Genomic DNA, 22,021 nt, shown 5'->3' with positions numbered 1-22,021 from the left:
AGGGGCCAGATCCGGCCCAACCGCCTTTTAAATCCAGCCTGTGGACATTCCGGGAATCAGCGTGTTTACATGAGTAGAATATGTGCTTTTATTTAAAATGCATCTCTGGGTTATTTGTGGGGCCTGCCTGGTGTTTTTACATGAGGAGAATGTGTGCTTTTATTTAAAAGGCATCTCTGGGTTATTTGTGGGGCCTGCCTGCTGTTTTTACATGAGTAGAATGTGTCCTTTTATTTAAAAGGCATCTCTGGGTTATTTGTGGGGCCTGCCTGGTGTTTTTACATGAGTAGAATGTGTGCTGGGAATGCTCCCTGGCTTAGTGTTTGCCCTCCAGACCGCAGCACCCATCACCACTGGTCATTGGTCACACTGTCTGGGGCTGATGGGAGCTGGAATCCAACAACGTCTCGAACCAATGGCTTCAACCTACAAGAAGAGTTTTTGACTAAACATCAGGAAGAACTTTCAGACAGTTAGAGCTGATTGACAGTGGAATGGTCTCTCTCTAGAGGCAGTGGACTCTCCTTCCTTGGAGGTTTTTAAGCAGAGGTTGGATGGCCATCTGTCATGGATGCTTTTAGCTGAGATTCCTGCATTGCAGGGGGTTGGACTAGAGGACCCTTGGGGTCCCTTCCAAGTCTACAATTCTATGATTTCCACAATCTATGTTTTAGAGAGCTGCAGGTCACCCAGCTCTGCTATGAGCAGCACAAAGGAGTGCACTAAACATGTGCATGATCAAAGGAGTGCACTAAACATGTGCATGATCATTGCGCAGCCCAAGAGACCACTTGGCATTCTGACATTTTCCTTTCACCATCGTGGGCCAGGAAGAGCAGTGTTAGAAATTAGCCAGGAGTGTTTTGCTACTGGAACGGGTCCTATTGCGACAATGTGGATATCTCTGGATGCCAGGTTGGTGACTGGCCTCTCAGTCTGGCTGCCCCCTTTGGCTTTCTTAAGCAGAAGAGCTTATTTACTGCATTTATATCCCACCTTTTCCTCCAAGGAGTACATGGTTCACCACCCTCCTCGGTTAATCCCTACAACGACCCTGTGAGGGAGGTTAAGGGGCTGTGACTGGCCCAAGGTCACCCAGTGACCTTCATGACCGAGTGGAGATTTGAATCCTGATCTCCCAGGTTCTAGTCCAGCACTCTAACCACTAGACCACACTGTTCTCCTAAAGTCCTTCTGCTATGGGCAGCTATATGAAATTCAGTAGGCAAATAAATATATGGGGAAAGCAAAATGTCACTTAGAGAAGGATCTGAAATATTTCCCCTGAAGTTTGAATTTGTTTTATTCTGGATTGTTTTATTGTTTTATCTTATGTTTTAATGCATGGGTAGGCAAACCAAGGCCTGGGGGCCGGATCCGGCCCAATCGCCTTTTAAATCCCGTGGATGGTCCAGGCAGGGCCGGCTCTAGGCCTGGGCTGGGTGGCGCAATGCGCCAAGGCGCCTGGCCACCAGGGGCGCTGCGGCGCCAAACTCCAGGTGCTAGCAGGCAGTTAGCACCACCAGCCGTGCGCACTCGCATTGTGCACACTGCGCATCCCTGCCCGGGCCGCTGCTACCACTTGAGATCCCCCTCGATGACGGGCGACCCAGTGCCCCACTAGCCAAGCCACTCCTGGCATCCGCTGCGGGGAAGATGAGGAGGGGAGTGCGCCGGCATTTCCTGCCCACCCGCGCAAAGTTCTTGAGGGTTGGTGGGGAGAAGCCCCTCCTTGTGGCACAGTGCAAGTTTCTAGAGGGGTGGGGTGTTTTTTTTTGTTTTTTTGGTCAGCAGGTGGTGGGCAGGAAATGCTGGCGCGCCCCCCTCCTCATCCTCCCCGCAGCAGATGGCAAAGTTGCAGCGGCAAGTGCGGAGACTGGCGGGCGTGACCACCGCTTTCCCAGAGAAATGCTGCCCCTCTCCTCCTCTGGGCGCTTCCCAGGCGCTTGGTCCCCGCCGCCGCCACTGCCGCCGCACCAATGACAACAGAGCGGCAACAGGTCTGGCGCCTCGCGAGGTGCAGCTGCTTGCTGCTTGAACGAAGTGTATGTGCGCGCACGTCCCCAAGGCAGTGCATGGCTCTGGCTTTCCGGCTGGGAAAGGGGTGGGGCGGGGCGCCGGCGGCATCCCTGAACCACGGCGCTGGATAGGCTTAAGACGGCCCTGGGTCCAGGAATCAGTGTGTTTTTACATGAGTAGAATGTGTCCTTTTATTTAAAACTAGCTGGCCGTGCCACACGTTGCTATGGTTCTGTTAAATGAAGCCTCAGAGTCCCCCTTCAGACTCCCCTCACCTTCAGAGTCTCCCTGTTTTACGCACAGGCGCATCCCTGTGACTCCCCCCCCCCTGTTCCGACCCATGACCTATCCCGCCCCTCCTCCCCCCCGGCTCATCCCTGTGATTGGGCCCACCCTGTCCTGACCTATCCAGCCCCCTCCTCCCCCCACCCCCCACCCAGGCAACCCCCCACCTCCACTCAACCTAGTCTGGAAAGCAGCCTAGTCTGCAAAGCTGAGCCAAGATGCTGTGGAGAGGGAAGCTTTCCTAGGTGCAGTACCAGTGTAGCCGTCGCTAGAGGGCACTGGTTTGCAACCTCTCCTGTGCTCCCAGCATGCACTTTCATATGATTTGTGAGTTTTGAAACCTGGGGTTTTGGGGTTTTTACGTGGCGTAGGTGACACATCTGTCTTAGCAAACTTTCCTATAGCCTTCGGACATTCGCATGTGATGTTGTGTCAAAATTTCACCTCAATCGGTCAAGCGGTTTCGGTGAAAAGTGGAAACACACCCACATGCCGTTTTTACATTTATATATATATATATATATAGATAAATACAGTGGTACCTCGACTTACGAGTGCCTCGACTTCCGAAGTCCTCTAACCCGGAAGTATTTTCACCACGCGCGTGATCTGCGCATGCGCAAAGTGCAAAATCGCGATCTGGGCATGCGCAAAATGGACGCTTCGACTTCCGAAGGTTTCGATTTCCGAAGAGCGCCACGGAACGGATCGCCTTCGGAAGTCGAGGTACCACTGTAGATGCATCTCTGAGTTATTTGTGGGGGCTGCCTGGTGTTTTTACATGAGTAGAATGTGTGCTTTTATTTAAAATGCATCTCTGGGTTATTTGTGGGGCATAGGAATTCGTTCATTCCTCCCCTCCCCCCCCCCAAAAATATAGTCCGCCTCCTCAAGGTCTGAGGGACAGTGGACCTGCCTCCTGCTGAAAAATGTTTGCTGACCCCTGTTTTAATGTGTTGTAAATGGCTTTGAGATTTTTTTTCTTTAAAATATAAAGCAGTATAGAAATAAGATTAATAATAATAACAGTAAGTTCCATTGTAAAAAACAAAACCTGCCTAGAGATTCTGTTGTGGCGATCATAACTTAGGTGTAAGGGGGAGAGAGTACAGAGTACCTCCCCCTATCATCAAGAGCAGCTCCTTCCCGAGCAGCGAAGGTAGCACAGGCTCGGGGGAGGCTAGTCAGGACACGGAGAGAGAGTGCCAGGGCTCAGGCAGGAGGAAAGAGCCCAGACTCCACAGGCGGGAGGAGAGAGAAGGGGAAAAGGGGGAGAGGGAAAACATGGAACGCAGACCATTTTCGCCGGTTCCGGAATTACGAAAGAGAAGAAAGGGGAGGAGATTCAGTGTCCCGCGACTTATGTTGGGGGCGTTCACGCCGGGGGGGGGGGCACTTCCGGATTCTGCATCGGAGTAAGAAGACATGTTTCTACACCTAGCTCACTGTAAATAGAGGCACCAATAAACACATTATGGAAAAGTGACATGAGGAGCGTCGTTACTCGAGAGTAGTCGCAAGAATCCCCTGACATTAGGTTTAAAGTGCCATTTGGCGATTAGCTTATATATCTGAGTTTCTAACACTGGTCGAGGGAGGGGAAGAGGCTGTCGGTGTCTGAAATCCCAGTGCTTTACTTCCAAGTAAGAGAGAGTGCAGATACAATGAAGCCCATTTAATTGGATTTGAGGATGGGGGCAGCATCAGAGTTCCCCAGCACTGTTGCCTTCTTGGAAGAAGAAAAACTCTAACCGAGATTCTAATTCAGGTGGTACAATGGGGGCACCCAGCTAGAATGTTGCTTGGAGTGGAAATGTTTAGGAGACTTTTGAAAATGCGCTTTCTGGTTGGGTTGGCAACTCTCTTATTCTGGTCAGAACTGAGCGGTCTTTCAGATTCCTATGAACAATGGCGCTACTGATCATGGCCGTGCAGACTTAAGATTGAGAGGTGATTTTAGTTGGGAAATGTTGACCAGCTTGTTGGGCAAGGGATTCATGTCATGCCTTTTGGGCTTCCGTTTCTTCACCTGCACAGAGCCTGCTTCTGAAGACAACGCTGCTTTTATTTTCCAACACTCCTTTCCTGTTAATGGTTAATTCCATCCCTAGGCAAACAGCTCCAGAAGGAGAAAGTGCTTGTTTCTTTCTGGTAGGTTGTCATGGCTCCAAGCTGCTGGTTGCTGTTATCTTCCCTGCCCTGCTCTCTGCAGGGCCAACCCAAGAAGTTTAGCTGTTTAGATGTTTACGTATACCTTTTCCAAAAAACCTGAAGCTTTTCTATTGGGACTAATGGGAGAGGAAATAGCAAAAGGAGACCAGAGATTATTTATGTATGCTACAACCACGGCAAGGACTTTTATTAGCCCCAAAATGGAAATTACAAGAGATACCGACGATTGAGGAGTGGCAGACGGAAATGATTGACTATGCGGAGTTAGCAAAGTTGACCTGTGGCCGGATCCGTAACCAGGGAGAGACAAAGTTCCCAAGGGAATGGAGTAAATTCATTGACTATATAGAGAAGAACTGTAGAAGTTTAAAGACACTTGCAGGACTGAAATAAATCCTACGAACTGGTTTAAAATGTGGGTAAAAAGGAATTGCGAGATAAGAGTGAGAAATAAAGCCGAATGATGGTAGGGAGGTAAGTCACAGCTCGGCAGAGCGAAACGAACTGAGATAGGTGAACATAAGATGAATTGTATTAAAAAAAATTGTTTTTGTTTTGTTTGTTTATTTGGAAAATTTAATAAAAATTATTTGAAGGGGGGAAAAGAAGTTTAGCTATCCTAAGCAGGTGCCCTATTAAATGGAGGGGTTAGGAGTGCACCTCTTTTACCTCTTGCAACATTGCAGAGCATGCTGGGGTCACAACTCTGTAATGCTTTTTTTTTTGGCATTTATATCCCACAAGAGTTCAAGATGGTGCACCCGGTTCTCCCCCTCATTTAATCCCCACATCAACCCTGTGAGGTAGGCTCGACAGAGACATAAGAGAGTTACTGGCCCAAGGCCACCCACTGAGCTTCAAGGCTGAGTGGATCTGCCAGTCCTAGTTTGGGCACTTGAACCAATCTTCTTCTTTGGCGATCACTCGTAGCCGAGTAAGATTGTCTTCCATAAACACGGTTTTAACAATGAGTCCGTAAGTGACTGTGGAGGCCAATTCTGGACCCACACGTCCTTCCACAGTGGGGACATTGGTTCCCGGGTGGGAGTTCACAGTGTGGGTTTGCCAAGCCTGCCTTCCTCTTAGCACGTTTCTTCCTTGCATTCTGAGTTTGAGTGTCTTCAAAGTCCATGACATCTTTGGTGAAGGCTGTTCTCCAACTGGAGTGCTCGCAAAAATATGCCCTGCTGGAATCTACTTATGCAGGCAACTCTCAACTTAGGCAGGGGTTGGCAGGCAAAGCCAAAATTGTGTATAGTCAAAACACATTGCGTTCAAGGGTGCTGAGATTGCCAAAGTCTTTTTTTTCCTCCAGATGCTTACCTGCTTTCGATCCCCTTTTAAATTTTTTTTTGTCAAGCGTGTAAAGCTGAATGCGCACAAGTTTTAAATGCATGTAAGCTACGAGTTACCTGGACGAACAGTGTGAACTATTTACATTGTACATCGGTATTTTCTTATACACAGCTTAGACGCTGTTCTACGTCTTGTGCCCCTTGCCTGGTTTAACGCCTTCTCCTTCCTTCTTCCTCCAATTTAAACCACTTGGCATCCGAGCAGAAGAACATGGAACTGGCTGGGGAGAAGCTGAGGAAGGAGCTGGAAGAGGAGTTGAAACTGGGCCCCGAGCAACTTCGCAGCCACGCCTGGTACCACGGCTGTCTGCCACGGCAGGTAATAGCCCACGGATACTTTGGTGGTGAGTGGGAGGAGAACTTAACAATGCTTTCCTGGTACTGTCTCTTAACTCTTGGAAAGTGTAGAAATTTGCCGGTAGTACCCCAAACTGTTCTGAATGGCGAAGGTCTGCTTTTCCCGATGTATTTGTGATTACTTGTGCCATTTCTTTCCCGTCTGTCAACCAAGTCCTCTGTGTGGTTCACAGCTGAACGAAACAATAAAATGCAATAGAAAATGTAGTGGAACTCAGCACGATGGTAGTACTCTGTCATGCCTGTCCTGCTCAACGCAAAGCCCTTTACAAAGCTATCTTAATCCTCTTTGTCTCTTTCGGAAGTTTGAACAAAGAAGAGGAGCTGTTTCAGCACAGAGAGCAGGCACAGTGGTGGTGAAATCATAGGTGAAGGTGTTTCTGTGCCTCCAAAGTATGCGGAAGCTGCAAATTCCATGTCCTCTCAAAGGGGGGGGGGGGTCAAAGAATCATAGAATTGTAGAGTTAGAAGGGACCCAAACAGTCACCTATAAAATCTCCTCTTCCCACTGTGGATTTCCTATGGCAGTGGTTTTCAATCTTTGGCAGCCTCTCTCTTTCAGACACCCGCCCTTGTGGAGGGTTCCTCCAGCCTCCTCTCCACTCTCATTAGCAGTCTTCTGGGCAGCCATTGCTGCCACTCCTGGTCTGTGAGCTGGGTCCCCCCACCCCCACAAGAGAGGTGCCTCCCAGAGGCACCATCCGCCTGCGGAGCTTGTAGCCAGGGGTGCTGCAACAAACAGATGTGGAAGCCTTTGGGAGGCAGAGACATGCAAGAGGGCATCAGAGGCGGGAGGGAAAGAGAGAGGGACAGTGTTGCCCACGGCCCCCCTGACCATCCTTCAAGGCACCTCAGGGTGCCACGGCACGCTGGTTGAAAACCACTGCCCTTATGGGGTTATTGCGTTCAGTAGCTGCAAGGTTCTCTCCTTTCAGGGCCGGCTCTAGGTAGACCCCTGGTGGTGCGGTGCGCCAGGGCGCCGGGCCAGTAGGGCGGGCGCCGCACAGCCGCGCGGAAACCATGCTACGCCCTGCGAAGGCGGGGGCGCCGGAGCGCTCTCCGCCCCTCAGCATCAGGGCGCGCGACCTGCTCGAGACTGCCCTGTCTCCTTTAATAGTTGTCCGGAACGGAAGAGCTTTGATGGGTGCATATTGTATCTGGCCCAGAAGGGAGATTGATATAGCTGTCAAAGGTATGAGTGTCTTATAGAAGATTTGGTCTCCTGCCAATGGACTTGCAGTACCTCTGCACACTTGGATACTTGGATCCTGCTAGACAACTCTCCTTTCTTGCTATGCTGTTTTTGCCCCTGCTCCCCCCCAGCCACCTCCAACCGCAAACCAAGTTCCTCTCTCTCTCTCTCTCTCTCTCTCTCTCTCTCTCTCTCTCTCTCTCTCTCTCTCTCTCTCCCCTCCTTTTCCTTTCTGGCCTTAGGAGGCAGAGTCTCTACTGCAGGATGATGGAGAGTTCCTCATTCGTGACTCACGGTCCAGCTCCGGCGACTACGTCCTGTCGTGCCGCTGGGGCGGCCAGGCCCTGCACTTCAAGATCATCCGCGTGGTGCTGCGCCCCCGGAAGGGCTATTCCCGCACCCTCTTCCAGTTTGAGCAGGAGCAGTTTGACAACGTTCCCGCCCTGGTGCGCTTCTACGTGGGCAACCAGAAGGCCATCTCGGATGCCTCGGGAGCCGTGGTGTCCCGCCCTGTCAACAGGAGCGTGCCCCTCCGCTGGCTGAAGGAGCGGTACAGCGACACTGGCCAACCCCCGGGGCCAGGCAAGGAGGACAGGGTGCCCCTTCGGCGCTTCAGCTTCCGTGCAGCTGCAAATGCGGAGGAGATGGGAGACGGGAGCTTGCTTCGGTGAGCAAACAATTTCTGTGGAAGCTTTGTCTTGGGGGAGGTTGTGATGGCGGGCATGGCCTGGCTTTCTTGTGGTGCACATCTAAGCCAGTGCCTAATGGAACTCCCATTCCCAGCCAGCATGGCCCAATGGTTAGGGGCAGGGCTTTTTCCCCCCAGCCGGAACTCAGTTCCACCATCTCTCAGGTGAGGTGTTGTACATGGTGAGTTTCGGCACCTCTTTTTCTAGAAAAATAGTACTGGTTAGGGGTGAATGATAGGTGTTGTAGTTCAACAACATCTGGAGATCCCGTTGATTTAAGCAGGCCAACTTGGAGGAAGCACCACTTTTCTTTCTTTCTTTCTTTTAAGTTAAAAAGATCTTTATTTCAAATCTTTAAAAGCATTACAAAATCATAACACAAAAAGAAAACCGATAAAGAAAAATTACAAAACTTGACAGAAATTATAAGAATATCCAAAAGCAAAACAAAGCATATAGATAAATATACCAAAACAGAACATTTCCTCCCCCTCTTCCCACCCTTTCCCCTACTTCCCCCCCCCACTTTCCCGACTTCCATTTCTATTCTAATTCTAATGTTCACTCGTGCATTTATTTACTTTGAGACTCTAGAATAATACTAATAAAACTAACTCCCACTCTGCTTATTATTATATTTCTCTTCATATCTCCTAATCAACGCATGTTTGCATGTCCTCTTTCGAGCAGTATTTTTTCATGTAATCATCATAACTTCTCCACTCATTTCTTAATTTTTGTTTGGACTGGTTTCTTACCGCTGCCGTCAGTCTTGCCATCAAGAGGTACTCACTTAATTTGTTAATCCATTCTTCTTTAGATGGTACTTTACCCGTTTTCCAATTAGCTGCTATTAACAGGAAGCACCACTTTTCGACCTACGTCTAAATAGCTGCGAGCAATTCCCTGGTCTTGTTCAGACGTAAGGCCAAACCATAGTTCAGTGCTTCAGATGGCCTTGGGCACGCGTGCTCCCTCCTCCCCTCCCTCCTTTCCAAGTTTGGGATAAATGTGTGAATAGTCCTGCCTTGTGTTGCGGCTCTTGAAGCCTTGTCAGTGCGATTTCCATTTGTATGTGAGTCTAAGCATTATCTGGCAGCTGGGCCATGCATTCAACTGGCTTTCCTGCAGGTTTTTGAAAGGTGGCGTTGGTGGGGCTGGAATGGGTTGGTCAACCAGTCATTTCCCTCTTATCTGCCCCCACCCCAGGACAAAAGATCGAAGTGGAAGCGACCCCAGTAGTCTAGATCAGTTGGACCGGAAACCGTCCTTGCATGGTGCCCAGTCAGACAGCAATTTGCTGACAGGTGAGTGACGTGGAGATGCTAGGCTGAAGATCAGCAACTCGGCACAAGGCAGCTTCTATTTGTAGTGCTGGAGGTGGGTAAACAATGCAGCTATTACTAGACTGGAGGTGGGTAAACAGTGCAGCTATTACTAGACTTAAAAGAGGCAAGCCGTTAAGTTTTCATCAGCTTTCTGGGATGTTTTCCACTGTCCAGAGCTTGCTGATCAGAAGATCAGCAGTTCGAATCTGCTCAATGGGGTGAGCTCCTGTTGTTCTGTCCCAGCTCCTGCCAACCTAGTAGTTCAAAAGCACACCAGTGCAAGTAGATAGATAGGTACAGTGGTACCTCGGGTTACAAACGCTTCAGGTTACAAACGCTTCAGGTTACAAACTCCGCTAACCCAGAAATAGTACCTCAGGTTAAGAACTTTGCTTCAGGATGAGAACAGAAATTGGGTTTTGGCGGCGCGGCGGCAGCAGGAGGCCCCATTAGCTAAAGTGGTGCTTCAGGTTATGAACAGTTTCAGGTAAAGAACGGACCTCCGGAACGAATTAAGTTCTTAACCAGAGGTACCACTGTACTGCTGTGGCTGGAAGGTAAATGGCATTTCCGTGCGCTCTGGTTCTCGTCACGTCACGGTGTCCCATTGCGCCAGAAGCGGATTAGTCATGCTGGCCACATAACCTGGAAAGCTGTCTGTGGACAAACACCAGCTCCCTCACCCTAAAGTGAGATGAACACCGCAAAGCCGTAGTCACCTTTGACTGGACTTAACCATCCAGGGGTCTTTAACCTCTTTACCTTTACCTTCTGTCATCCAGCTTGAAAACAGACGCAATGTTTCACTTTTTATTTTTTCGTGCAAAAGGAGATTTTTCTTCGGTTCAAAAATCATGGCATTTACAAATGAAAAAACAACAACCCCAAAACACCCTAATTTAATGGGTTGAGAGCAGTCACAACAACAAAATAATAATCCAAACCGCAAACACACTTCAGAACCAGAGTAAATCATGGATTTTTTTTCCTAAGTTGTAAATCTTGGGATTTTGAAGAACAGCCCTCCCTGGGCTGTTTTGCTTATCTATTTAGAAGAGGTGTATGAGAACAGCAATTGTTGCTGTTGGAATGAGTTCCAATCGAAAAAGGACAGCTGGGTCACAGAATCATAGAATTTTAGAGTTTGAAGGCACCCCAAGGGTCATCAAGTCCAACCCCTTGTAATGCAGGAATCTTTTGCCCAACCACCCTAAGATTAAGATTCTCATGCTCTACTGACTGGGTAAAGCAGTGGGCACCGTTTCAGCTCTATGATAACCCAGATTCGGATATTTGAATATCAGCATCATTGGCCAACGACAAATATGATGACCTGGGTTTGATGGGCTTAATTTGAGAGCTCCCTTACTGCCTGTCAGCCTGCAGAGGAACCCATAGCTGCCAAGTTATCCCTTTTTTTAAGGGATTTTCCCTTATGCTGAATAGGCTTCCTCGCGAGAAAAGGGAAAACTTGGCAGCTATGGAGGAACCAACCCCCATGGCAGGTTGCCAGGAACCAGGGTGGATTTGATTTAAATCAAATCGATTTAAATCACAATTTAAATCATTGGTCAGTAAGACTTAGAAATACATAGACAGATAATTATGAAATTATTGTGAGGTTTAATACGTTAACTGTTTATATTTGGACAACTTTTCTGCTGTGCTTTATTGAGCAGGGAGAAAAACAATAATTTCCTTAACATCAATTTAAACAATTTATTTAACTAAAACAATAACATTATAACTTATGTATCCATGTTTGTTAATTGATGTGGTTAAACTGTTTTTTCTTAAAACAGACAAACAAACTTAGACTGAGTTTTAGCACACATGAAAAACTTGAAACAAATCCTTAGCCTTTGGACTATAATGTAACTTAAATAGAAAACCATCTTTAGAAAGATTTTTCATCCAAAAGAATTCTATTTTAAAAATCCAATTTAAATGAAAAAACCCATTTAAATTTTTTAAAAATCCAATTTAAATTTAAAAAACAAACAATTTTTAAATTTTTTTTTAAAAAAACACCTTGATTTTTATCCACCCTGCCAGGAACGGATAAGACAAAGAAAAGTCCTTACCATCTACTTTTTATTCAATATTTACAGAGAAAAGCTTGGGAATGCAGCCTCTTGGAATAATGGCATTGTCCCGAGCAAATATCCCCTCCCCTCCCCTTCTCTTCCTCTTCCTCCTATGGGTGGCGCTGAGGATCCTTTACTGCTGAGCGCTTTGCTCTCCTACTTTTAAGTCTCGCCGGGTTCTGGGAGATGGCGGATCTGGAATGCTTTCTTCTAGTGATAACGTGTCAGCCAGCTGCTCCGGCTCTGCCTCCTCCTCCTCCTCTCCCATTATTTCCCAACTTTCCACCTCATCTTCCTCCAAAGCCCTGTTGTAATTCTGAACTGTCTTCTTCTCCTCTGGAAGGTTCAGGCTGGGGAAGCGTTCTCCACCATTCCTCCTCTGCCCAGTCCCTGACACTGCATGGACTTAGCGCCTGTTCTTTCTTCTGACCCACAGGTAGCCCAGAAACATCACCTGGAGCCCAGGACCGGAGCCAGCCAGCTCCCCTGTCTCCTGCCTTCCGCACGGGCAGCGACCCTGTCCTGCGGCCCAATGCCCTGAAGCCTCGCCCACTGGGAGGTCCGCCACTGAGCGGCTCTGAGGGGCGGCTCCACTCCAAGGCTCCACCCAAACCTTTGAGGGCCCCGTCCATGCTGGTGAGCGACTACTGCGAACTGGTTCCCAAGGCTCCCGAAGGCCCTGGGAGCCACGTGGAACGTCTACGGAAGGAAGAACGGTGGCGGGGCCAGGCCTACATCACAGAGACATCCTTTGGGTTCCTGGACACGGACGGGGCACCTTCTACCCTCCCCCACACGGCGGTGGCTGCCGAGGAGCCAGGATTCGAATGGCCCCTGGTAGAGACCACCTCCTCCTTCCAGCCTCGCCACTTCAAGTCGCTGCTCTTGGCCCCTGACAACAAACCCCTGGAGCCCAGTGCCCTAAAGCGCCTCAAGGACCTGTTTGCCCAGCACGACGGCCAGGCAACTGCCCTTCACATTCTCCAGGTGGACTGCCAGGTGAGGGAGACCAGCAGCAGGTGGGGGGGGGACACGACGACAGCTTTTCACTTTACCATTCTTTCCTGCAATCTCCTGCCCCCACCTCAAGTATGGCACATTTTTGGCCTTTTATAAGATGGTTGGTTTTGTCCAAACTTGTCCTGAGATCTCACTGCTGAGGTGGGACTTGAATGCTGATCTGCGGTATGTTCTCTGCTGTACCGCCGCTGTGGCTGGTGCTCAAAATATTTCGGCCAGGACGTTTTTTTGGGTAGGGGGTGCAATGGGGCAGGGGCTAAATAGGAGACCTGGCTTCCAGCTCAGTACTATGGCTGGGCAATATCTGGTTTTCAATATTGTGATATATCACCAGCTAAACATATCAATACAGTGGTACCTCGACTTACGAACGACTCAACAACCGAATTTTTCGACTTACGAATGGGGCAAATGTCCGCACCGCACGCTTACGAATTTCTCGACATCTGAACGGAAACCGCGGCGGTTTTAGATAGGGTTTTTTCGACTTACGAATTTTTAGATGGGGTTGCTTCAACTTACAATTTTTTCCGTTTCCAATGCATTCCTATGGGAAATCGCGTTTCCAATGGCGCTTTTCGACTTACGAATTTTTCGACCTACAAAGGTGCCTTCGGAACAGATTAAATTCATAAGTCGAGGCACCACTGTGTATATTGATATATCATAATATCTGAAATGAGAATGGAACTATGGAGAGGCATTGGCTGGCTTCACCGTTTTCCCCACATTGTGATTTTTACAATAGCGCGCACACACAAACACACACCATGATTTGCGATATATTGCCAGGTCAAAAATTATGAAAATGATATCATGATAAGGATTTCAAACCAGTTTTGGGTGATATATCCATATCTCCCAGCCCTATCCTATACTTTTTTGGGGGAGGGGGGCTTTTTCTAGTTTTGCCCGAAGTTGTTGAGCTCTGCCCCCCACCCCACCCCACAAATCTACACTTTCGACATACATCAGGATTTCCCCGGACATTTCAGCAAAATACAGAATAGAATCTCTTCCCTGCCCATAAGCATAAATTGGAAAGCTTTCGCTCTTTTTAAGATGATGCAAAAATTGACAGATGGACTGTGCCAAGAGCTTTTGTTGGCTGGCTAGACCATCGTTTATGTGACAAACTGCTCTGTGACTCACAAAAGCTGATATCTTTGTTGGCCTACGAGGTGCCCCAAAACACTGTTGTTTAACAGACTGACACACTGTTATCCTTCTGAAGCCCGCTCACAGTCCATCCTAGATGGTAAAAGTATAATAAACTAAATAATTAAGGATGAGACCTGCCTTGGTTAAGAGGTAGGTAACCTTTGTCTTTACTGCATCTCAAGACAGAGAGAGAGATGCATGGTATTGCCCTGAGAACGAAACATGACAAGGTGGAGTTTTACTTTTCTTTTAAAATCAATGAATAAATCTCAGAGCAGAAAGCTTTGGAGCCAAGATTTCCCTTCCTTCAGCCCTCTTGCTTATTCTTGCACATGTGCTATTTAAGGCACTGTTTTAATTTTGTTTAACAAAATTCTGAATTAACAAAATTCAGAAGAGATGGGTTTGCTTTTAAGCCAGGTGTCACAGTGGCCGGAGTGGACTACTTCAGAGTAACGACGCTACGCAGCTCTGCATTTTATTCTTTTATTGGTGCTGCGTATTTACAGTGCTCAAGTCATTGCTATTTACACGGAGCGATGTTGTCAGTCGGTTTCAGAACCTCCTAATGGCTTTTGGCGCGTCTTTCTCCAACACAAAAGCTTTGGCAGACCCATCCTCTTGCCCCTCCTCTTCCTGCGTAATTCTGGAGTTGGGGGGATGGGTCTTCCCCCCTTACTTGCCCCTTCCTGTCCCACCTGGGACCCTGGCTCCTCTACCTTGCCTGAGCCTCGGACACGACTTCCTGCTTCCCCACTGGAATCGGAACTCTCCCTGCTTTCCCCTTTGCTCGGGGACGGGCTTGAACTCAGGAGGGGAGGGACTTCGCGATATCCCCTGTCCCTCACATCCACCCCCCTCCCAAGCTCTCCTTCACCCCTCCCCAGGCCCCCCCCATGTGTCGGTGACGACTGGAAGCCTAAAAACTCGGTGCTCTCCGAGCCCGTTGGTGTGAACACCTCCCCCCAGTCCTGCGAGCCCCCCCCTTCCGCCTGGGAGGACGGGAATCCCAAAAAGTCCGTGGCGTCAGAGCTGGTGGGGGTAAAAATGTTTTGCCAATCTGCTCCTTCCTCTGACTGGGTGGATCTTGGCGACACCCATACCTCATCCTCTGGTTCCTCAAACTCCGCTTCCCAGCGCCATGGTGAGCTGTTCTCCCGTGCCTCCTCCTCCTCCCCCTCCCTTTCCATGTGCCAGGGCTTGGGTCTGTGGGGAAAGAGGGCGTGAAATTCTTCCACCAAGAATTCCTCCTGTATCTGAGTGGCGGGAACCCATTCATTCTGGGACGGTGGAGCATCCTCCCATGCCATGAGGTACTCCAGGCCCCCCACCCCCCACCTTGAATCCAGGATGGCCGTGGCCTCATTGAGTTGCTCCCTGCTTTCCCTCTCCCCCCCTCCCTCGGGGGTTTGTTCGCTGTCTCTGAGCCTGCTGCTTTCCCTGTACGGCGACAGCAGCGATCTATGAAACACTGGATGCACCCTCATGTCCTCTGGCAGTGCCAGCCTGTATGCCACCGGGTTGACCTGTTGCGTGACCGTGAAGGGGCCCAGCCATTTGGGTGCCAGCTTTTTGCACCTCCCTCTGGTGGGAAGGCCCTCCGAGGACAACCACACCTTGTCCCCCACCCTGATGACCTCCCCTTGTCGCCTGTGGCGATCTGCCCCCTTTTTGTACGCTTCCTTGGCCCTCTCCAAGTGTTCTCTGAGCTGCTGGTGCACCGTCTCCAGTTCCTCTGCCCAATCCTCAGCCTGTGGGCCCTCCTCCTCCTCCTCCCTCTCCCTCTCTGGGAAAGATCTGAGGTCGCGCCCGTAATTGGCCTTAAAGGGCGACACCCCTGTGGAGACGTGCACTGCATTGTTGTAGGCAAATTCTGCTAGTGGCAAGCGATCCACCCAGTCCGTTTGCCGCTGGCTGACGTAGCATCTCAGGTACTGCTGCAGAATGGCGTTGACCCTCTCCGCTTGTCCGTTGGTCTGCGGGTGTCTAGCCGTCGACAAGCTGACCTCCACCTGCAGGAGGTTCATGAGCCGCCGCCAGAACCTGGAAACAAATTGGCGGCCACGATCCGAAATAACCCTTAAAGGTAATCCATGCAGTCTGAAAATGTGATCAACAAACAGTTTGGCTGTCTCTTCTGCCGAGACTGCCCTGGCACACGGTATAAAGTGACACATTTTGGACATGAGGTCCACCACCACCAACACTGCAGTCTTACCCCTGGACGAAGGCAGATCTGTGATGAAGTCCATGGACACCACTTCCCACGGCCTGTGTGGTGTGGCTAAGGGCTCCAGCAACCCTGGTGGCGCTGCTCTGACCACCTTCGCCCGCTGGCAGGTGGTACAGCCCCTTACATAGTCTCGAACATCTTCCCTCACCCCTGGCCACCAGAAGTGTCTCATGACTAGGTGAGTGGTCTTGTCCCTTCCAAAATGCCCCGCTGTAGGGTTGTCGTGCATCTGCTTGAGGACCGTACGTCGAAGCTGGGTGGTGGGTAGGTACAGCGCACCCTTGTAGAAAAGCAGCCCTCTGCGTTCTGCAAAGTCTTTTGCCTGCTCCCTCCCCCCTCTCAGTTCTCTGAAGATGCGGTTGGCAAATTCATCCGCTGCCGTCAGTGCTGTGAGTTCTGCCTCGCTCACCACTGCTGCTCCGCAGGACCATGCCGACGGGGGGAAAATGTGCCTTGGGGCTGGTGGCGCCTCCTCCTCCATGTACTCTGGCTTGCGGGAGAGGGCATCCGCCCTGACATTCTGCTCTCCTGGGATGTAGTGTATGGAGAAGTTGAAGTTCGAGAAGAACTCCGCCCACCGTATCTGCCGCTGGTTGAGCACCCTGGCAGTTCTCCAGAACTCCAGGTTCTTGTGGTCTGTGCACACCTGGATGGGGTGCTTGGCGCCCACCAGGAAGTGTCTCCAGTGCTGGAACGCCGCGTGGATCGCAAGAAGTTCCCGATCAAAAACTGTGTAGTTTCGCTCGGGCTGGGTCAACTTCCTGGAGAAGAAGGCACAGGGTCTCCACTCTCTGTTGGCGTCCAGTTGCAACAAAATGGCGCCCACAGCCTTATCAGAAGCATCTGTTTCAATGCGTAGGGGCGCGTCCTGAACCACGTGGAACAGGTTCTGGTCTGAGGCGAACACCCTCTTGAGGCTTTCGAACGCTGCTTGCGCCTCTGGTGTCCACCTGAACTTCTGCTTGCCTCTCAGGCAGTCAGTGATGGGAGCCGTAACTCGAGAGAAGTTCTTGATGAACTTCCTGTAGAAGTTGGCAAAGCCTAGTAGGCGTTGGGCATCTTTGCGCGTCCTGGGGCTGTGCCAGTCCAGGATGGTCTGCACCTTGTCCTTGTCCATTGCCAGCCCCTTGTCTGACAGCTTGTAGCCCAGGAAGTCCACCTCCTTGGTGTGAAACTTGCACTTCTCCAGCTTCACATACAGGTGGTTCTCCTTCAGGCGCTGTAACACCTCCCTGACGTCCTTCACGTGCTGCACTGGGTCGTTGGAGTAAATAAGGATGTCATCCAGAAAGACCAAGCATTTCCTGAAGAGTAGGGACCCCAGGACGTGGTGCATGAAGGCCTGGAAGCATGCTGAGCCCCCTTGCAACCCGAAGGGCATCACCAGATATTCAAAAGAGCCCAGAGGCGTGAACATCGTGGTTTTCCACTCATCGCCTTCCCGGATCCTGATCAAGTTGTACGCCCCCCTCAGGTCTAGCTTGGTGAAAATCTTGCCTCTGCGTGCCGCTGTCAGGAGATCATCCACTCTGGGCATGGGGAAAGCCACTGGCTCTGTCACCGAATTCAGCCGTCTAAAATCCACCACAAGACGGCGCTGTTGCGTGTCTTTCTTGTCCACCCAGAAGACCGGGCTGCCCCCTGCTGCCTTGCTTTCTCTGATGAACCCCCGCTTGAGGTTCTTGTCGATAAAAGCGCGCAGATCCTCCAGTTCCTGGTCTGACATGGCGTACAGCTTGGCTGGGGGTATAGTTGCCCCAGGCACCAGGTTGATCTGGCAGTCAAAAGGCCTGTGTGGGGGCAGGTGGTCGGACTCCGCTTCACTGAAGACCTCCTGCAGGTCCCAGTATGGTTTGGGTATCGCCTCACCCCCTTTGACGTGCATGGTGGCCACCGTGGCTATCGGAGGCCCCTCCCCTGGTTGGTGCTGCATGCAATGTTCCAGGCAAAAGTCCGATCCAAAAGTGATGCATCTCTGATGCCAACTTATGGAGGGGTCGTGGCGCGCCAGCCAGCTCATGCCCAAAACGATTGGGGGGTCTGAGATGGTGGTGACGTTGAATGCCAGTGTCTCTGAGTGCCTTCCAACCGTCATTCTCATGGGGGGGGTTTGATGAGTGATGGCCCCTCCCAGCAGCTCTCTGCCGTCAATGGTTGCCACGTGCAGAGGAAAATCCAGCTGCAGAAGCTGGATCTGGTGCTCTTCTGCAAAGTTTCTCGAGAAGAAGTTGGCTGAGGCACCACTGTCAATTAGGGCGAGGACCGTCAATGGATAGCCATTTGGGAGCGTGAGCGTCACTTCTAGAACCACTCCTGCTCTGGGAGGGGTGGGCTGGCTCTGCTCCTCTCTGTGCGGGTGGGTGGGCTGGGGCTGTTGTCTGCTGACTGTGCCTGGCTGCCGCCCCTTGTCTCCTGCAGCCAGGCTTTCCCGTTTCCCTGCTGTGGTGCTGCGTCAGTGGGGGAGGGCACAACCGTTCCCGCCTTTCCTTGCCACTCCCTGCGATGTGGGCAGTCTCTGACGAGATGCTGGGGGGAGTTGCAGAGAAAGCAATTCCCACCCCTTCCCTCCTTGCGTCTTGGCGCCGCTGGGGTTTGAAAAGCCCGCGCGCGCGCGCTATCAATCTGCATGGGTTCCTGGTCCTGACTGGCCCCAGGCGTGGCTTGAAAGGGTTGTTGAGGGAGTGGCTTCTCCTGCGACCGTGGGAACCAAGCCCGCTTTGCGCGCGTTGCTTGCTTGTCGCTCCATCTGGATTCCTGCCTCACCCCCACCGCCAGAGCCGCTTTGCTCAGTTGATCCATATTACTGGGCTTTGGACCTCTCGAGAGCTCATCCTTCACCTCCTCATGCAACCCCAAGTAAAACGCCGCTTGCATTGGGGCAGACTCCAGATCCCACCCCAATCTGTGCACCAGCATGGTGAATTTCGCCCAATACGCGCGAACTGTCATATTTCCTTGGCGTAAATTATGAAGTTCCTCCTTAGTCTGGTCCATATGACTATCGGACGAATACATCGTTTTCAAACCTTCTAGAAATAGTTTGACATTCTTCATGCAAGGATTCCTTGTTGCAATTAACGGTCTTAGCCACTCCCTGGCCGCCCCTGTAAGGTGCTCCACAATAAACGCTACTCTGTGCTCATCATCAGGGAACTCATCGTGGTGCAGCTCAAGAGCATACACAATCTCAGTCTCAAAGCCCTGAAACTCCTTCGGGTCTCCATTGAACTTGCTTACTAGGGTCCCGGCTCTCCTTCCTGGCAGCACTTGGACTTGGGGTGCCCCTCCCGCCTTGTTTTTCTCTGCATCCAGCTTGTTTTGGAGGTCTACCGCCACCGCCCTTAAATGCTGCTCTTTTTCCTGGAGCTCTCTCACCTGTTCCGCAAGTTGTAGCCGGTCGTCCTGGACCTTCTTAGTCTCCTCTTTAGCTGCCTTCAATTCTCCCTGCGCCTGCAGCGACAGCTGTTGCAGTTCTAGCTGGGCTTGCTCAGCGATCTGCCGCCACTTCTCCGCCTCTGACACGCTCATCCCGGCAACTCCAAAGTAGCCCAAAAAGGATTAGGAGGTTGCTGTCACAGTGGCCGGAGTGGACTACTTCAGAGTAACGACGCTACGCAGCTCTGCATTTTATTCTTTTATTGGTGCTGCGTATTTACAGTGCTCAAGTCATTGCTATTTACACGGAGCGATGTTGTCAGTCGGTTTCAGAACCTCCTAATGGCTTTTGGCGCGTCTTTCTCCAACACAAAAGCTTTGGCAGACCCATCCTCTTGCCCCTCCTCTTCCTGCGTAATTCTGGAGTTGGGGGGATGGGTCTTCCCCCCTTACTTGCCCCTTCCTGTCCCACCTGGGACCCTGGCTCCTCTACCTTGCCTGAGCCTCGGACACGACTTCCTGCTTCCCCACTGGAATCGGAACTCTCCCTGCTTTCCCCTTTGCTCGGGGACGGGCTTGAACTCAGGAGGGGAGGGACTTCGCGATATCCCCTGTCCCTCACACCAGGGATTAATTGTGAAGTTTTTACAAGCCTTATGAAGGCAATGGAGAGCCGTGAGATTGGAGCTGTGTTGTACAGAGAGCAGGAGTGGTCCATAGGAAGCGATGTGGAGAAGGCCGACTCGTTTTTAAACGGGGAAAAATGCATGTGGGTTGCATTTTTGCATTCCTATCATAGTGCATTCAAAGAAATGTTCTGATTCCTAAAATGCCTGATCCCTCCTCGCTCTAATGGACCAGGGAAGGTTCTCACATGCTAGATCCCAAAAATGATTATTTTACTACCACATTATGTTCGCATTTGGTTCTTGGATGCCCACCTGAGCACTTCTCGTTGTGCACCTCCAGTCACAGAAAGCAGATTTTTATGCTTGCTTACCTATGGCAGCCCACAAGGGAAACCAGCCTGGGGAGCGAAATGGAGGAAGGGAGGCCGTTGGCTGCTTCAAGTTCCTCACCCTTTCCCCAAAATGCCCCCCTTTTATTCTTCAGGTTGCCAGAATCATTGGAGTATCCAAGGAGCAGCAACGGGCAATGGGGGTCAGCTCAGGCCTGGAGCTTATAACCCTCCCTCAAGGGCATCAGTTGCGGCAAGACTTGCTAGAAAGGTATTGACAGTTGGGAGTGGGCAATGGAGCAGACTGCCCAAGAGGGGAGGCTGGTATTCCTAGGATGACCACAGCTACTCCAGGAGTTGGTTGCTTGTGGGTTTTTGTGTTTGTGAGAGAGAGCTTGGGGGGGAACCAGGTCAGTATGCAAATTGAAAACTTTGCTAATGAATGCATTAGGAGGCGGTAAAGAATTTTCCTTGGCTGAGTGTTCTGAAAATTTTGTGTGTGTGTTGGCTGCATTTTTCCTCCTTCTAGGGCTTGAGATGAGTATGCAGAGCTGTTTGCCAAGTGGCAACATGTTCGAGTGGGAAATTCAGCAAGGGAAAAATCCAGGAAGAGGGTTTTTACAGGGAGTCACCCAGCCTCTGGCCAGAAGGAGCTCCAGATAAATAGCTAACAGCACTGCGATCTTGTAACTACTCGGTGAGAGGTTACCAGTTGGCAACTGTTTGACCGTATTCACTTTAATAGTCTGAGCAGCAACAGCAGCACAATCCTCTATATCAGGGGTGGCCAACTCCCAAGAGACTGTGATCTACTCACAGAGTTAAAAACTGGCAGTGATCTACCCCCTTTTTGGAGGTTCAGGTCAAAATTCTTGAGCTTTTTTTAGGAAGGAGAAAGGCCCATTTTTTAGGGGTTCAGGTCAAAGTTGTAGGGCTTTTTTTAGGGGGAGCCAGTGGCCTACCAGTGATCTATCACAGACGTCCAGTGATCTACCAGTAGATCTCGATCTACCTGTTGGACGTGCCTGCTCTATATGCACCATGTTGAGTTTTACACCTGGGTTGTGATGCGATTCTGGCTAATCTGAAAAACTGAGTGTTTCCCCCCAAGACGTGTTTCCCCAATCACACGTGCAAAATTCAAAGCCTTGAGAGTTGAAACATTTGTGGTGAGAAACTCAAGGTGTGGTATTGAAACTGGAGCGTTTGCCAGACATGCCTCAAGCCCACAAAACTGCTGCTGTGCTCCTGAGTTTGGAATGTTTATTTGCTTATTAAAATTTATGGCACACCTTTTTGATAAGGTGGAGTGGCTAAGAGTCTAAGGATTTGGGGATGTGCCTGGTTCTGAGTTCGCTCTGTGCCTTAGGCAGACTCTCGCAATGTCAGCCCCACAGCTGCAATAGGGGAATAATCCTGCTTGCCTACCTTGCAAGCAGGGGTGCCAACTTGAATATTGGGGGGGGAGGTAAACCCCACCCCACATAATCACATGATGTGCACACACACCATTTGAGTGGCAATGCCCATCAACATTGGTGGGGGGGCAGCCTCCTCAAATATTTTATTGGGGGGGGCAAAGGGACATCGCCCCCTCCCCCCCGAGTTCGCTCCTATGTTTGCAAGGGTTTGCAATATAATGTGATTGTGATGTTATTTGAACACTCAGCAGAAGTATAAAATTATGTTCTACTGGTAGGTGATGGGATTAAGAATTTCCTGAATCATGGGTATATTCAAACACATTTAGCATTGGATAAGATGGGAGGACCTTTTTAAGTGAGTTTTCA

The 22,021-nt window shown here is 50.4% G+C and overlaps 1 protein-coding gene across 3 annotated transcripts in view; it reads left to right on the top strand.

Moving 5' to 3' along the window:
• The window catches only part of SH2D3A (SH2 domain containing 3A), a 32,406-nt gene that overhangs the window by 5,331 nt on the left and 5,054 nt on the right, over positions 1-22,021 (top strand). For 2 of the 3 annotated variants that reach the window (XM_035140376.3, XM_088658806.1), the window contains 5 exons: positions 6,037-6,150; positions 7,623-8,047; positions 9,279-9,376; positions 11,921-12,483; positions 20,387-20,502. In XM_035140376.3, coding sequence (XP_034996267.1) covers positions 6,037-6,150; positions 7,623-8,047; positions 9,279-9,376; positions 11,921-12,483; positions 20,387-20,502 — 1,316 coding nt within the window. Of the gene's footprint in view, positions 1-4,516; positions 4,951-6,036; positions 6,151-7,622; positions 8,048-9,278; positions 9,377-11,920; positions 12,484-20,386; positions 20,503-22,021 lie in introns of those variants that run through there. The other variant, XM_088658805.1, reaches the window with a different exon arrangement.

The sequence above is a fragment of the Zootoca vivipara genome, chromosome 15, assembly GCF_965207765.1.
Source record: "Zootoca vivipara chromosome 15, rZooViv2.hap1.1, whole genome shotgun sequence".
NCBI classification, from domain to species: Eukaryota; Metazoa; Chordata; class Lepidosauria; order Squamata; family Lacertidae; genus Zootoca; species Zootoca vivipara.
The sequence above is the reverse complement of the archived record's forward strand: the minus strand, read 5'-3'. Positions and strand labels throughout refer to the sequence as shown.